This window comes from Gallus gallus, chromosome 4 (genome assembly GCF_016699485.2).
Source record: "Gallus gallus isolate bGalGal1 chromosome 4, bGalGal1.mat.broiler.GRCg7b, whole genome shotgun sequence".
Taxonomy (NCBI): Eukaryota; Metazoa; Chordata; class Aves; order Galliformes; family Phasianidae; genus Gallus; species Gallus gallus.
Window position 1 is genome coordinate 64821834 of NC_052535.1, and position 18238 is coordinate 64840071.

Genomic DNA, 18238 nt, shown 5'->3' on the forward strand with positions numbered 1-18238 from the left:
ACTTAGAACCAATGAAAAAGCCACTGCAAGCAATGACTTTTTTGACTGCTGGACAGAGAAGAAGTTTTCTCCTATCAGACTGTGTTCTCTCCCTGTGTCTCAAATTCATTTCCTCTTCCAGCATTTATTGTCCTGTTACTTTGGGAATGAGAAAGGGTGGAAGAAGCAAAAATAGTTCATTAATATTTACCTTTAACAAAAACATAGAAAGAGTTGACAATACTCCCTTTGCTTTTGCACTCATATCTGCCTATGTCTCTGATTGTTGCGTTTTTGGTGTGCCATTCCTTCTCATTGGAAATCCTTGTTTTTTGCCGATGGATCTGAGTTCTGGAAATTCCAAGTCACGGGTCCTTCCTCATTGCACTTCAGCCTTAACTCCTCCCCTTTGTTCACAACCAGCGAGGATTCTTCATGAGGCACTGAACCACCTAAAAAAAAAACAAAAGCACAAAATACAATGCCTGTCAACACAATGCTTTCTCTGCTTTTTTTTCTGCAACGAAACTGCTATTTATAGACACACAGTTAATATTTTTGGAGTTGGTTTTTAAAAACAATAAGCTGCAAGGGTACTCCGTACAATTCTACAGACCCCTTTTGCATTGTGAGACCTTCTGCACACACATTAAATAACCACTGCAGATGGAAAGTGGTCTTTAAAAAACTATGTATCAGTTTCTGCAATGGTTTGGCTTCTGAATGGGAACAGACCCAAGCTATTTAAAAATTAAATTCAAGAACATATGAGCCTGATTCTACATGGCAGCACTTTTAATCATTCTTTGTCATTTACTCAGTATGTTGCCAAGAACTAAACTTTCCTTGCTCAACAGTTATCATTTCTAGCTGCTCTTTCATGCACTCAGAAGCTTCACTCAATTAGAAATGTCCACTTTAATGAAGACACTGTCACGTACTTTCCACACTTGCTTATTTCTTTTGTGGAGGCAGTAATTTGTCATTTATTAAACAGACAAACAAACAATGCAAAATTTCCTTCAAGCTTCCATACCAACACTACTGAATTACTGTCACTGAGGCACCAATCTCCCAGCCATCACAGCTGCTCAATGTGAGCTCTTACCATGTCTTTCACTGAATATACAGTAACACAACTTTATAAAAGTTCTCAGGAAGTAAAGCTGTGTACAATCAGCAGCTTCAACTCACAGCTCCCAGTCACCTCCCAGATTACAATGTGTGCCTAGAGAAAGAAGCACTTCCAGGCTTCTCTGGCTCCATTATTTAGATGCATCAAGAAGGGGTTTGCTGTGTTAGCATACCCTGATAGGAAAGCGTCAGTAAGCGTACAGAACAGAGTTCATAGCCAAAAAATCAGATAAATTCTTACTGGCAGGGACCTGCGTAAACGTCACAGCAATGTAAACAAATATTGAGGTAGTGTTAATGAACAAGCCTTTCCCCTTCTACGGCAGCTCTTTAGTCCTACAAATGACCCTTAGTTTACAGTAAGTACAGCTAATGTCCCTCTCATGTGAAGCACAACTGTGCAAAACTGTACAACTTCCCTATCTAGTAGCAGAGTTAAGTCACTGAAAACACGAGATGCATTCAAAAGCATTATCCAGGGTTCATTTCAGAGGCTTAATTTCCCTGCCTACACAGTTGACGACAGACACTCAAGCAAAACAATCAGATAATAAGTTGGGATGAGATTATGTAGTCCAGACTTAATTCAATTATCTCACAGCTATAGTTGCTCTTAAAGTGCATTCTGGATTGAGACCTGCTCAGGTAACTGCTACCCTTCCTGGCAATCCCAGCAACCAGAACAGAGTGGGAAGCAAAGGATGATCAGACCAACACAATCTAATTCCTTCATGGTCTGGGTTTTGGAGGAATCCCTCATTCTCTCTTGTGGCTTCTTCTGATCAAAATTTGTTGATTAGTGCTCAACCCAACAGGCAGTTATTTCTCCAGCACCACCACAAATTTTCCACGTGAAGTCCACTAATCCTGCATATACGTTTCTGCGACTGAATGCGTAAACAAGCATCTTAGAAATAGTAATTGCCAGAAAAAGGTTAAAAAAAAAACAACAAAAACCACTTTTAATTTCAAATCTGCCACCTCAAAGTGCAGCTGTGAGCTGTGATGCAGCAGCTAGACCAAGGAGTGTGAAAGTCCAGCATCTCCAGAGCAACAGTCCTGAGCCAGCAGTGACTTTGCAGGCAGGAAAGCAGGAAGAGCCCACTGCCCTGGGCAGAGCAGCCTGATACAGACAGAGGCACGAAAACCTCTGGTTTGCAAACCCCTCAGACGAGAGTCAGCAATGTGCAGCACCTGAGAAGGCAGAGGGCAAAGACCTCTTAGAAGGTCTCATGAAACACTGTGAACGTGCTTCATGGGGATCCCCTTAGAGGACTTCCCTGATGTACCCCACAGGGTGTTGGGTACTCCGGTGATATATGACACAAGCTGTGCAAATCAGCCAAAGTGCAGCACTGTATGGCCTCTCTGGCACAATATCCTCATGCTGCGGCTGTGATGCAAACACCAATGTTTCATCCATTCACACCATGCAAAGGCAGCCCTCCTTCACAAACACCAGGGTCGATACTCATGGCGGCTGCCCATCACCCGCTCCTAGCATCACTCATCATATGAGCTGGGGGGACCCCACTGGAAACCTCTCAGAAAACACAGGGATGGCCGCCAGGATCTCCACCCAACACTCCCCATTCAACAACTACCATCTCAACGTGACACCATGGCCATGTGAACAGAGATGCACTTTGCAGCAGCAGAAACACTGCAGCCAAATGTCTGTGCACACAAGCAGTACTCCCTCACTAGAGCTCACTGCAGCCTCTGCATCTCCCACACATGTCAGCGGACAAGCACACTCACTGGAGCAAGTGATAACTTTATTTAAGGAACTTGAGAACTATATGGAGAGCAAACTTATTTACTTGCCCCTGAGGAAACACTGAGCCAGCTTGGCTTGCTGAACTGCTCCCTCTGCTTCTGCTTCTCCCAGGAGTATTTATACAGCAGATTAACAACACGCAGTGATCGCAGGCTCCAAACAGTCCGCACACAACCTGCCTGCAGTGCAACGTGCTGTGCAGTCAGACATGGGGCTTTCCTCCTTCCCAAACCCACTGCCCTAGGGCACAAGGATGCATGGAGGTGAAATGTGAGGCTTAATCCGCAGGTTCACAGAGGTAAGGGACAGACCACAGGCATGTGTTGCACAGAATGAAGTCTGAACTAACCTACAAAAGCACTGTGGATCTGTCTAAACCATATGCATCACTATGATGGGCACAAATGCTGAGGTGTGCTGCAGCAACAAACCTTCCCCTTCCAAAGACCAGACCTTTAATCCTACCAGTAACCATGACCTCATGCCCTTCCAATGTGTAGCAAAATATTGCTCTGTTGGACTTGACGCATGATATCCATGTCTGAAAGAGAGAAACATCTCTCAAAAAACATCACCACTTGAGTCTTTAAACACTCCCTAGGGCTCATTTCAGAGGCTGAATTTCCCTGCCCACACAGATGACAACAGACGCTCAAGCAAAACAATCGGATAATTACTTGGGACAAGATTATGTATTTCAGACTTAATTCACTTATCTCACAGCTTTAGTTGTTCTTAAGGTGCATACTCGATTGAGATCAGCTCAGGTAACTGCCAATCTTCCTGACAAATCCGAGGAAACAAAGGAAGGTCAGACCACTACAGTCTAATTCCTTTGTGGTCTGGGCTTTGGGGGGAGACCTTGTTCTCTCCCCACCTCCCTCTGATTTATGTATTTACTTACAACCCTAGAGGCAGGCAGTCCATCAGTGCCTGTTTTTCCAGCATCACCAGAAATTTTCCACACGAGGTCCACTAATCCTCTACACAAACTCACAACTGAATATATAAACAAGCATCCTAGAAATAATATTTGCCAGAAAGATTAAAAAAACCCCACACATTATTTCATACTTTCATGTAACATTTGTTACTTTTATCTACTCTTTTCCTCAGCATTGATCACCATTCAGGTTAAGAGTTCAAATTTTCTAACTTGTATTACCAGGACCATCTAAGCAAGTTGGTGGGTAGTTTTTACAGGTTGTAAACAACAAAGCAAGGCATAAATCTGCCTGGGGGCACAAGAAATACACTACACACTGGAACTGGGGAAAGAAAGGAAAAAACAGAATAAGCACATTGTGGCATCCCAGAACAAAAGTCGTGGTATTTCAGTTGAAGCCACCACGCACATTTCAAGACAATCTTTTATGGGTTCTTTTATGCAGCCTCCGCAAAACAATTTACAAATTTAACTAACGCCTTCTGCAAAAAATTTCCAGGGTCCAAAGTTTTCTGTCACCTTCCAAAAACAAGGTATCTTCAAAAAAAAGCAAATACAGCAGCGCTAAGAACACAAGGTGGCAAAAGGAAGGACCGTTAGATGCGTTTAGTGTTATGTTCCTAAATATTGACCATGGTTAAAAGAGAATTAAAGAGGTGCTTGGAAAGATGGGAATGACTTTGTATCTTCCGTTTGGAGGAATAATTAAGTAGCAGAAATCTGGGAGTTTAACCAGCAACTTGTAATCCAACGTATTAATCCCCAGAACAGATGTCCATCTGCCATTTCTTGATCTTTCTCAGATTGCTAATGCCTCAGTCTAAGACTGCTCCACTTGCACCGCACCTGAAGCATGAGGGTGCTCTTCAGGCTCACTGTTGTTCTTCTGCACTCCAGTAACACCAATTATAAACATATAACCATGATGGTAACACTGATAACTTGGGAACTGAGTCTGTTGCAGTCTATATGCTGGGGATGAGATAGGGAGTCTGCTGTCCTTCTGGGGCTCCATGATCACCCAAGGAAGAAACACGACTGCCACTCACCGGTGGGACTGCCAGCTCTCTGAGCATTAGGATAAAGGAACTCACAGCTATGTTTCAGCTGAAGACTTCCTGGTGTGGGGAAGATACAGAGTGAGGATGTATCCTGGCAGCATGCCTTCACTCTCTTCTTACCTTCTTATATCTTGGAACAGGACATGAACTACAATCCCACTATTCACCTGAGTGCCCCAGCCTCAGAAAAGCCCACCTTACCACAGGGACCCTGCAGGACAAGAAGAAGCTAGGCATTCTGCCCCCTACCCCCATGGCTCCTATGGGCTAGGGGGAGCAAATGACTGTACTGTTGGCCATGGTCCCACCATGAAACATACAACCCTTCCCATGTGCTGCACAGCCAGAATACCACAGAGGAGCTCTGGATGGTCATCTGGAGTTGTCCTTACAGGCAACCAGCAGGTAATTATAATATGCTAGCAAATACTTAATAATTTACAAAGTAAAAATAATTACCCATAAAATAAATCACAGAACTCAGAGTTGGACAGCCCAAGACTCATTTTGGATGTTCTAAAATCTGTGTCCTACAGCTAGAAAATGTCACTTCTATTATCCTAGCTTCTTTTTGTAAACTAACAAATTTGAGTTGAAAACGACAATGCTGGGATCGCTTGTGAACCAGGCTGTGCAACTGAAAAAAAGAAGCAGAATATATGAATATATTACAAGAAGCTTCCTAAGTCCTAAAAAGGGAGGGAGAATGAGGAACGAGGGGGTGTACAGCACTAGAGACTTTGGCATACAGAAAGAACATCTGGAAAACCAGGCTGGAGGAGTTAGAAAATGAACAGCTCTAGATAACACTGATAGGAAATTCAGGTCAAATTGCAGGGATATGATTAAGGACAGCAGAATGCTCCTGTAACAATTAAGGGATGTGCAAACAAATAAGCTTTGGCTAAGGAGTGTACCATCCTGGAAAAAAGTGGCTTATGTGGGAGCTTTCTTGGCCTCAGCCACACCACTGCTCTAGCAGGGAAAGGCACATCAGGTGCACAACTCCATCACGCTCGTAAGTGACTGGAGATTGTCTCCAGCTGCTGAGCAAACAAAGGACATAGGACTGCCATGGGATAGGATGAAAAGTCAGGCAATGTGGATTTTATTCCCAGCTCAACCATAACCTTAGGCCAGTAGCTTAGTCCCTGCTTCCTTTTTCAACTCTAATCTAAACATTAAAAAGAACAAGAAGCTTGTGGTATCTCTACAACACAACAGATTGCCTTCAGAGCAAAAAAACCCAAAACAAATAAGAAAAAAAAAAAACAAAAAAAAAAAAAACAAAACAAACCACCAAACATGCCTTGTCCCACTTCATTCCACATTACATTTGTCTCCAACACCTTCCAAGACTTGGGCACAACACAGCTTCACAGTACAGCCACCACTTATCAACACCTAGCTGTAGGGATCTCTCTTTACGTTTCTATTGCCATGATGGTTGTTAGCTAAGGAGTCCCCACACTGACCTGGGGACTCAGCCAGTCTCCCTGGGCTCGTGGTGGCCCTGCATGGACCAAGCTGTCCCAGTCACCACCACAGTGTGTGCCAAGGCATGGACTAGCTTGAGGTCCTCTGTTCCCAACCCTCCGTATCTACCCCTCAGAGCTTCTTTGACACAAAGGAAACTAGAGATGGCAGGTCCCCCCTGCCACCTCTGTCCCATCTCATCCTATCTGCCAAACCCAGGACACAGGCAGTGACCCGTCAGTGTCTTCATTGGTACCCCACATGAGCAGATTCTTTCTCCCAGCCTTTCCCAGGTCTGAAGGCACTGCAAGGGCACAGGGGCGCTTAGCCTTCTGCCTCTTCCCCACGTGGCACTCCACAACCTCTACAGTCACCGGTCGTCCCATACGTTGTACAAATATCACCCAGCGAACACAATGCCCTCACTTCTGTGCCAGTTAACGTTTCTGCATGACAAACACACTGAGGATCTAAACTTCAAGGACAAAGTGACTTCTGTGTAAGATTGCAGAGCCTGGATGCAATTACACTACTCCCTTTTGCTGCCTGATCATTCTGGGCACTGACTTTGTTTCAAGGGATATCGCACAGACCTCACTCACCGCATTTTTCAGTTTCTCATCTGCAACAACACAAGAGAGCAGAAACAAGAGATAGCCTTTATCAGTTAAAGTAGTAGCACTGTCGAAGATGCAGTGGTCAAGGGATATCAGCAAGGCATGGCTTGCAGAGAGGTAATATCCTCTTTCAGCATGCCCAGTGCTGCTGGAACAATGAGCGTGTTTTCAGACACACAAGTCTCCTGCAGGTCTTAAAGACAAGCTGAAGCAAAAGCAACTCAAACTCACATGCAGAAGTCACAGACAAGCCTGTCCGTTTTTTCTATGCAGTACCGGTTGGTCTAACTGAAGAGTACTGCTGTCCCAACTCTGTTTCTTATTTGTGAGAGCTGCTCCGCTCCTGACGCCTGCTGTTGTGAAGCTGAATTTAAGACCTTTTCAATTAGATTTTTTTTTGTCCTTCCATTTTATGCCCCAAAGACACCAAAGTGTAAAACTTACATGTTAATCACACTAAGCAAATTTAGTTTACTCTGGTGTATATAAATCTCCCAGATTTTTCAAAGAAGAGATACTATCATATGCTTACTTGTTTTGTTCCGCTTCACTAAACAGACAATCTCCCTTATGCTAGATGTAAAGTTTAGCAACAGCAAATGTCAATTTTCAATGATTTGATCTGAAAGCTACACCACACACCACTGCAGCTATGCTGCGGGGGAAAACAAGGCCAGCAGTATGGCCTCTTTGCAGAAGAAACCACCCATGCCAAGACCCAGACTAGTGTCCTCAAAGACATAGATCAAAAAAGACCAAAGACGTGACTGTTCCCTGCATGTATATATGAACCTCAGCATATGTGAACACAGCTCCCAGCTGACAGAAATGCTGACCTGCCCCATCTTCATCTTGGAGACTGAAAGCTAACTTAACAGTCACCAAGCATGTATTTTAGGGTCCAGACTGATTAAACTGCCCTGCAGACCCAAGTGTTTTGTTTATAATCCATCTGACAGACTCAGTGCCATCTGCAGACCACCGAATTCTCTTGAATACTCCACATTTCCAGTGTGGGAATACCCACTGAAGCTTTGGATCATCTGAGGCTCCTAGTTAAGAAGCAGAAAAGCAGAGGAGAGTATGAGTGGGGACTTTGATGTTTACCCAGCTGCATGAGGGCAATCACTACCTCCTCACACAGCGTTCCCACTGCCCCAAGCCCTTCACCCCAGGGGGAAGGGAGCAGCAGTGAAGCACTGGAGAGGGCAGGAGTTGGGAGCTCACCTCTCTAGTGCTCAAAGCAGCCGCCAAAAAAGACTTCTACAGGCAGCATGACAGAGAAATGGCTATCTCCCAACACAAAGAGCAAGTGTGGAGCCAGCCAATTTCACCCAAGGCAAACTCCAGAGAGGAAATGGATGGAGCCTAGAACAAAGGTTGTCTTTATCATCTATGGAGGCGGGAGTGTGAGGAACCACAGGAACAGTGGGGCCTGGGCTGGGGAACACCCTGCCAAAGTGTCTGCTCTGTGTCTTGGTATTGCTCTTACATAGATCTGCATCCCCAAATATCTCATGCCCTGTGCAGGTGCTCCATAGGTCAAATAAAAGCATTGAGAACAGCTCAGACAGCTGAGAAGACACCCAGCTACAGGCAAATAGAGGTCACCTGCCTTCTGAATGACACACAGTTAAGCAGAAACAGCAAGCATGGGGCCAGGTGGCAACACATGGCAGGGAAGAAGACAAAGCCAGTTCACCCCCTAGCCCCTGCAGATCCCAATCTCTGAGAGAAACATTCACCAGAGCTTCAGGCAGGACAAGTGCAAGTGGGTAGAAGCCAGCAGGTCCTGCTGTAGGGTCAGCAATTAGCAAATGCACCTAACTACACTTGGCTTTCTCATTTCAGAAGCAGTCTGAGCAGACCAAGTGTTGCACATGACTCACAACACGAACGTGCAAGAGTTGGTTTAGAAGCTAATGCATAGCTTGCCTGAGGCAGAGGAAGTACCTGCACCTTCCAGAGGCAGGAGATGAACCTTCCTCTTCCCCAGCTTTGTTTTCCTTGCTGGAGCAAGGCAACTCAAGACATGTGAAAAGGACACCAAGCAGCGCGCCCTTTCTGACTGACATGACTTACTCTGCTAATGCAGTCAAAAAAGGCACTTTGTAAAGACAGACACGAAGCTAAACATAACTCTAGTTCAGCAGACATACTGAAAAGCCACAGCAGCACCAAACACCAAGCTCCTTCCCATAGCTGTGAATGACAATGCCTGAATAGTTTTTTTCTGAGAAGTCATGGGTTTGGGCCTTTTTCTTTCTGTGAGGGAACCATATGCGCTACAGCAATCTGGTCACTCATGTTGCCACACTATGGGCAACGACCTATTCTGACACTCTACGGCCTCCTGCAGCCAAACTTCCTACGGCAGGAGGAAGCTACAGGCAATGCGCTCATGAACAAAACCAGAGTTCAGTTTTCTGAACAAAAAGAATGGGCTGAGCTTAGAATGACTACCTGCTAATTCTTGTTCAAAGTAAAATTACAGAGGAAAGATAAATAAATGTGTATGTACACACATTTAAGTAGAATTTACAGAAAAAAGAAGAGTAATGGCTTGCCACAACACTTGTCAGCTCAGAGGTTTAAACTACACTTAGACTGATTCTTACTTCTACAGAAGTATTTCCTCTTACCCCTCTGATTTCCAAAATTACTTATTAAACAGCTGTTCCTACACTTTTGCAGCTGTTAGATACATAAATAAACAAATTATAAAGTACGTATAGAGAACAATTAACAGGAATCAAGAAGTGCACTAATGCACAGGGTATTCAAACTGCAGCTGTCACTCATCCAGCCTATTTCTTTAATAGCTTTTCCTTCTCACTTCTTTTTGCTGACATTTACATTAAAAGGTGCAGTATCTTTCAACTTCCATTTCGAATGAATGTTCCTTGTAATGAAAAACATGGGTCTGAGAGTGTGTTTTCTGAAATCCATCGAAAAGGTGGTATTAATGGAGATAAATGAGAAACTGGAGAAAAACGAATCGTTTTGCAATCTGAACTAATGCCTATTTGGAAAAGGCTCAGTTGGGGAAGGAGATGTAAGACTTTTGGCAATGAGAATTATAATTATTTCAAATCTTGGCAGAAATTTTATCAAATAGTAGCAATTTCATTAAAAGGTGCACTGGTAATCATCTACATAAGGCCTCTAGGGAGGAAAACTTACCAATAATTGCATAATTCTGTTATCATTGTTCTTATGATGGACCGCATTAAATACCACAAAGAGAAGCACTGCTTTTTACTTTCTCTAAATATTTAGTTCAGTACTTTTTCCTAGAAATTACAGCAATAAATAAGAATTTCAGACTAATAAACATGTCCACCAAATGTTGCAGAAAAGGCACAGCTATTTTTCATGTACACATACAGCAGTTCGGAAGGGAGGATCGGCGTTGGACTGGATGACCTTTAGGGGTCCCTTCCAACTCAAATGATTCTGATTCCTTGGCAGGTTCTTCAGAACCTCCAGGGTGAACTAATCCAGCCCTGGGTAATCACGCTGACACCCAGCGAGATCTGTCAGTGACAACGTCTTGGAAGTGCCTTGAATACAGAGATTAGGATATATTTCTGACAACCCAGTTTCATTTCTCAAGTCTTCTTCTGGCAAGGAGATACATAACTCAGCCATTTAACTTTATCTCCAACGTCAGCAGAAGTCCTACATATATCTTGCCTGTGATTTGTACTTTCTTTCCTAGTTATTAACGCAGCCCTACCACAAACTGCACATGTGGCATACACATGGGTAGGTACTTACTGAAGAAGCTGTCCTCCTTCCTACTCTTGAAGAGATTGATGGACAAAACAGAACCCTGCTGTGAGTATGGTCTGAGCACCTGCTTAAGCAGGGAATCCCATTTCGACATCTTTTTTGATGGCATTTAGTTTATGGGAGGAGAACAGTAAAACCGAGTTTACTTCTGCTCCTTCAATCTGACCTCTTCAACTGTGCTGCACACCCCAACTCCTAGGTATGATGGCATTAGCATTACTGCTTAATCAGTAGTTTCATATATAATACCTGGAAGTCAGACGTGCTATGGAATAGGAAACTTCAACAGCTTGTGCTACTATGAACACTGCTGGAAGGAAGCTTTTATTTTGTTGAAGATAATGTGATTCCTTTTCAAAGTTAAAAAGTTATGCTCATCCAGGCCCAGAAAGCACTTCCGTGCCGTATAAAACAGCAAACAGAGAGCAGAGCAGCAAAAGTAATGGAAAGAACTGGGCAGTCACCGAGAAGCAGAAATAGAAGGCATTAGCACCAGCTGCTAGTGCAGAGGAGCATCTACAGTTCTAAGGCAGACAGACTCATTTCCATCAGAATCAGCACATTACAATGCATATGTATTTTAATACTCCATTAAAGAATGACAGCGCAGCATTTTGTAGTGCGTATTTTCCTCTTCAAGTCAAAAAGATTCAAAACAAATGTTGAATCTATAAGCTACAACTTACGCCTTCTATTAAAAAATAAATAAAGGCAAAAATATTACTCGAGCTTTACATTTGTCACCGACACTTTAAAGATAATCAATCAGACAACTGAACTGATGGGAGCCAGCAGCTGAGCACCTCCAGGCAGGTTGTGCTGCAGTGACAAACCAAGCAGCCTTTGGCATCCGGAGTTTCCTAGCAGGTGCAGAGAAACTATTTTCCTTACTTCGGTTCATGCAGTACAACTCAATTAAGCAACTCGTCCATTCATGGATGAGCTGCTGAAAAATAAACATGAATGCTTCTTCCCATTTCCACTCTAAGTATAAAAAGGATGAGATCGACTAGTTTTGAAATTTTTGCAGGGTAGTGATGAGGGACCGCCAGTTTTGAGTACAGACAGGGCTTTCAGACATTAATTCTTCATTGCAAAACATTTCTCAATGAGTTTGTTCTTCAGAATTGGCTGCCTTCTAAGTGCTGCTATTTATCTCAACAGAAGAACATTTCAGAATCCTGTTCTCCTCCATTGTAATCAATGCAAATCGTAAGGAAAAAATCAATTATCTAATACATAAGAAATGTCAACACTTTCTGTCTTCATACTAAAACATACACGTGAAGAATCAGAATAAGTGTGTATACAACAAGCTACATAATTGCTTAAATACACGCACAGTGATTAATCAAACTGAGTATAACATTAAGCGCAAAGGCAATATTTAATTAAAACTCTCTCAGTGGTAATAAAGGAGGTTAAACCTTTCTTTACAAAATGATTAAGTACAAATGCAGAATAGTTAAAACGAGGCTTACTGTTGGCTGATTTCAATCATGATTAAAATCCGCTTTACAACGCCTTGAATCAAATGGCAGCACGCTACAGGGGAGGTAACCACCTCGTTAAACCTGGAAGCACTACATGGCTCATCTGGCATCAGACCCTGACTTCACACATCCTCTATGGGGGACATGCAAGCAAGTTAGAGAAGGCTGAGGACAGCAGGGGGAGGATGGGCTACAGAAGATTTACCAAAAGAAAAGAAGCTGAAGAAAAAGATACTAAAGGAGCTGGACTTGATTACTGTAGAAGAATCAAAGAAGTGATATCAGTTGTCAAAACGTAAAACGCTGTTATCCAAAGGAAGGCGATGAGCAGTTCAGTGTCCACCAGAACACCACAAAAAGAAAAAAAGGAATTAAGCAACAGCAAGGAAGGAGAGGTTAGACAGAAGAAAAGCTCTGAACTTCAACAATTATTTAAGCAGCAGCAAAAACAGGTGGGAAAATCTGTACCACAAGCTTCTCTTAGAGCATGTGAGGCTGGAGCCTGCCTGGCAAGATGTACCATATCTGCGCCCAGCAAAGAGCAGGGATGACCAGATGATCTCTGCAGCCCCTCCAGCCTCACCCTTATAGCTCTGCGGGGACTTCTAGTACGTTCTCTCCGTTTCTTAGAAACCCAACTGCTGGAGTTAGGTTAATGTGATGTAATGCACAGAGTTTATCTAGCAAAGAATGAAGTTTCCAGTCCTGAGGGCTGAAGACAAAGGCTTCCATCCGTGAAGTCGGTGCACCCATTAAATCCTGAACAAAGAAACAGATTAAGAGAGCCAAGTGCTAGCTTTCAACCTCACGACGCCGTTCAGGAGGAGCCTTAGTTCTGAATGGCCTAGGTATGTGAATGCCCACAGTGCTGACTTATCCCGCAACTTACCCAGACTGCTTCTCCCCCTCCCAAACATGCAGGCTCTGCACGACAGGGATATTTGCAAAGTGTCTTTCCTACTCTGATAGTTCAATTTCTTCTTCCAGAGTGGCTGTGCACAAAGCTTTTCCTGCAAGTCCACTCCATGACATGAAGTGCAGTCACCCAGCGTGAGTGGAGGAGCACTCTTGGCATAAGTCAATGACAGATGGGAAAAGAAAGGATATATAAGGCTAACCTGACATTTGTCAGGTTCCAAGGAACCTACAAGATATGTGTTATGTCTGTCTACCCAACTTCTTACTTTAAATCAGCCCATGCATCCTCTTTATCACTGAGATTTACAGCTGTCAGTGCCTAGCTGACTTGCGAGTTCCCCCCCCCCCCCGATCAGATATTTAATGATTGTATTACATGATTAGGGACTCAGCTGTCAGATGACATATCAAATCATAGACTTTTAATGTTGTCAGCCCCCCAGTGACAAAACTCCCTGTCGCTGATAACACTACTAGATGATGCTTTATTTTAGTTACGGTCTCCAGGAAGGATCTGTACAGAGCAGCCCTGGAGTTGCATGGCATGTTCTCTGGGCAGCCTGGTCTGGTGGTTGGCAACTGCACGGGGGGGGCTGAAACTCGATGATCATTGTGGTCCTTTTCAACCCAGGCCATTCTATGATTCTATGTTAGCAATGTTAGAAACTCATCTGTTATTTGTGTGCCTCTTTTCCGTAAAAGACAACAAAACCAAGGGCCCTACGTGCTCTACAAAACAATTCTGTTGTGACATTAAAATGAACATTAAAAATCCATTTAAAAGTATATCTGAAAACCTATGTTTACAGAATAAATCAATGCAATCCTCACGAGTAAATCCGGCGAGAGATTAACAGTTACCGTGCTTTCTAATTGGAATAGCCTAGAAAACAGGAGTCGCTTTCTCCCTTCAAACACAGATGTTTACACTCCTCTTGTGCCTTTATCACTAACTGCAGCAATCTTGGCCAGTGGACAAACAATGCACTTCAGCTGCCATCGTGCCTGGCAACAAGCCAGCAGGAGCGCTCACATGTCTAAAACTGGGCTCGTTTGTGCCTGTTTGCAGGCTGCACTGTTACGGAGGGTCAGGCACCTTTTGGACGACCTCTTCTTGTTTCCTAAAACTCGCCGAAAAAAAACCAAAGCACAACACTTCTGCAGTAAGGTAACACGGAAGAAGAAAATTTGGTGCTCAAGTTCTTCTTGTGTATGTGCATTCTCTTCAGACTTGCTTTAATAAATGTCCCAAAGACGCAGCATACTGAAGATGGATCACCACTTTCTAATAAGCTTGGCCTTTAGCATCTGATCTCCTCTTTCACGTAACATACAGCAAACACCTTAGGCTCTAAGGCCACAGACTCAACAGCAGGCACTGATTTTCTGAAGGTCAGAAACAAGCACAGTGTTTTTCCTGTGCAGAGGAATATTCAGAAGGGCATTAAGAAATTACAAAAAGACAACATTTTATACTTAAACGGAGAGGGTTCTTACAGTAAATGCAATGCATTAGGGCATTAGACCTCATTTCCTCCAGCCATTCTTTGAACAGCTGAAAGAGACTTAAGGAAATGAGTCAAAATCCTGGAAGATGTTTGTACTACACCAAAAAGAAAACAACATCTGTAAAGTAATGCGTGTCACATACGTAGAGCAAGACAATGTGCAGCGCTTGATCTCTGCTGAGGCATTCATCTTCATGAGCACAGAGAGAAAACAGCTGAAAAGTGCCTTAACCTTGAGCAATTACTGTCTACAAGACTGCTATCAGATTAGATCAGTTGTCATGTATTGTAGATAAACATATATGTTGTCGGAACAATTTGGTACTGTGCAGTACTTGTTTCATCCAGAATCTGTTATTCCTTGCCTTCAGATTACACCACTATCCACTGAGAGTTCAGGCTGGAAAGAAGCTTTCCTTCAAACTACAAGCGCACAATATTTGGTATGTAGCTCAACAACCACAGCTATGCCTTAGAAATCTCTGTAATAGCGTGCACTAACAAAGCATTTAAGAGTACAGCAGGCTGAAATGCAGAGAACACAGAGGTATCATCAGAGCCTCTCACAATACACAGAGAAGGGCAAGCTGTAACTATGAGAAACTCCTGCCTGTGACTCGGAGGTTCTTCTGAGATCTGTCCCATCCTCTGCCACTGGCTGCTGTTTACATGTGCTTAAGACATATCCTCTATGATTCCACCTGTGTCCTGGTGCAGTATGTCCCTGCTGGAGGTGAGTCAGGATCCTTCACCCGATCCACACCTGCAAAGCTGCGCTGTTGTTCCAGAAGGCAACAATCAATCAGTTTCTGGTGGAAAGCCCGCGGTGAGCCAGCACTACCCAAACACCGCACAGCTGCGCACATCTGGCAGCAAGAGGCTCTACCTTCAAACACAGCACAGGGAATGCCTTCAGTCCCTGAGAATGGTACTTCGACTGGATGCAAATGCGTGCCTCAATCCTTGCTAAATTTAACACACTTTGTTACGAAGCCTTAAGAGAAGATCAGTTAGGCACTTGCTTGGAGAAGGTTCCTGGTTGTAATGGAAGGAAAAGAGTCAAGCATTGAGCAATCCTTGAAATTGCCATTCTGCTCTTGGCAGTGGCCTTAGGCCACATTTACGTGCAGGAGAGAGAGGGAGGAAGAAAGAAATGGGGGAGTGGGGAGGACAGGATATTTGGATGGTCTGAGGGGGTCAGGGCAGTGACCGAGCGACAGCAATCAGAACCTGCACCAGGCTTCATCCTCCTCCATCAGTCCTCCTCCCTCCCAGCTGCCAGGTATGGGAAGCATTATGGAAACAGACATTCTTCCCTCTGGGCACAGAGAGAGCCTCCTGCTACTCTGCAGCTGACTGCAAAAAAGGGAGATTGATGGATGCTGAAAGGAACCCTGCCCAGCCTTCCACGGCCATCGGGTGGAAACACCGCACAGCCCCTGGAGGAGCACTGGGGACAGGGAGAGCCCTGAGGGGACAGGAGAGGAACACAGAAAAGATCATTTCAGAAAACTGCATCCCCAAATGGAAGCAAAGGTGGAAGCACACGCAAGGAAAGCAAAAAATAGGAAGGAGCTGTGGACAGAAGAGATGAATGGTTTACTCTCTGAGAAGTTACTTAAAGCTTTGTTTTCTACATCCTCCTTTCCTATCTGCAACCAAAGGAAGAAGCTCTTGACTAAAAGCCAAAAAAAGATACTTATTATAAGTTTGCATATGAGTAAACAACAGGACAGAGAGAGCTCACCCAGTCCAAGTGTCTGCAAGGACACACAGGAGCAGTCCCACAGCTCTGCCCTGCCTGTCACCTCTGGTGTCCCCAACAGGACACAAGCATCCGCTGTGATGCTTCCTGCAGCTCAAAGCTAGCCCTCGTATCCTACACCTGTGTGATAAACAGGTGTCACACGCACCTACTTGTCTTCTGCAAGTCCCTCCACCTGCAGCACCGTGTATTTTTTGTCTACACCACTTCATCTGATGTGGCTGCGAGGTGGCACATCTTCCACAGGTACACATCTGACCCAGAACCAGAGGAAGGATGGAGAGGAAGGTCCCTCCTTACCCCTGCGTACCCCATGACTTCCAGGACACTGACAGCTGCCCAAGTGTTCCTTCCAGCTGGCAACTAGGAGAGGAAGGGAAACCTTCATGCGCAAGCTAGAAGTACTTGAAGTAAGGAAAGTTGGTGGGTATTAATGAATGAATGCAGCACATTCCAGAGAGAAATGCCACGGAATAGCCCGCTGATGGGTGTTTCCTTCGCTGTGGCCGCACACGGCATGTTGCAGTTGCATGTGGGTACTCTGAACAGGAAAGCCCAAACCGTCAGCAATCACGCTGTGGCTGCGAGCATCAACAAACAAAGGGGAGCAAAACAGAAACATTACCCGAACAAAATAGTCACAGAAACGCTGATAGCTCCGCGACTGCCTCACGTCCCAGGCAAAGCGCTCACACCGAAGCCGGCCGCTGTCGGCTCCCGGCGCTGAGCTCTGCAGCGTGGCCGGAGCGGTCCCGGCGCCCGGCATCCCTCCGCACCTCCTCAGCTCTCGCTGAGCTCACGGCACAGAAACACACCTTGCGCGCCCTCCGCTCTGACGCGCTGCGTGCGCTCCTCGGGCGCCACTGTGCCACCGGCGGCGCGGCCGCTCCAAAAGCCCATGTGCGAACCCGTCCAGCGCCGCAGCCCCGCGCCGCATTTAATGAACTCAGGAGCGGGAAACTCCTCCAGCTGCAGGGAAGGGAAACCCCGGTTCCATCACCCGACGCACCAAACTTTTTGTCCGCAGTGCCCCTGGAGGGGCGGGGAGCCCTTCTCCCGGAGGCGGCGGTGCTGAAGCGACGCGGCTCCGCTCCGAGCCGGGGCTGAGCCCGCGTCCCCCCCGCAGCCCCGGGCACGCTTCGGCCCCGCCGGGCAGCGCGGACACCTGACGGCGGCGGCCGCCCCCCGCCTATTGTTCCAGCAGCACTTCACTACGGGGACATTTTGTACCGATTAAGAGATAGTTTATTGTCAAAACAGCCCGGCTCGGAGAGCTGAGGGTGTGCACCTTCCCGGCCCCCCTCCCAGCCCCGCGCCGTACAAACAAAGGACTTTCTTTTTTTTTCTTTTTTTTTTCCTTTCTTTTTTTCTCGCGGGGCATACAGTCAAACCGGCTGCCTCCCCCCGGCCCGCCGCTGCCCCCTGCAGCCTCCCCCGACCCCGCTGCCCCGCGCCCGCCCGCGGCTCCCACCTGCGGGGATGAGGCTCAGCAGCAGCACGGCGTGCGCCAGCTCCCAGGCGAGGTGCGCGCCCTCCATGCCGCCCCCCCCGAGCCCGCCGCGCCGCGGCTGCCTCTCGCACCACCCGGCGCGCAGAGATGCCCGAACCCCGCGGGAGGCTGCGGAGTACTGCCGGCCCCGCCGCCACCAACGGCCCCGCCTCCGCCTCCCGCCCCGCGCCGCGCCGCGCCGAGCGGCCCCCGCCCCGCCGCGCCGGGATGGGCGCAGGTGAGGAGCTGCCCCCCGAGGGGATGGCGAGCGGAGCAT

At 45.8% G+C, this 18238-nt stretch overlaps 1 protein-coding gene across 1 annotated transcript in view; it reads right to left on the reverse strand.

Moving 5' to 3' along the window:
* KIT (KIT proto-oncogene, receptor tyrosine kinase) overlaps positions 1 to 18011 on the reverse strand; it is a 52050-nt gene extending 34039 nt beyond the window's left edge. The window contains 3 exon segments of the mRNA NM_204361.1: positions 191 to 307; positions 309 to 431; positions 17944 to 18011. Of these exon segments, the coding sequence (NP_989692.1) occupies positions 191 to 307; positions 309 to 431; positions 17944 to 18010 (307 nt within the window). The 5' untranslated portion in view covers position 18011.
* Between the last annotated feature and the right edge of the window lie 227 nt (positions 18012 to 18238).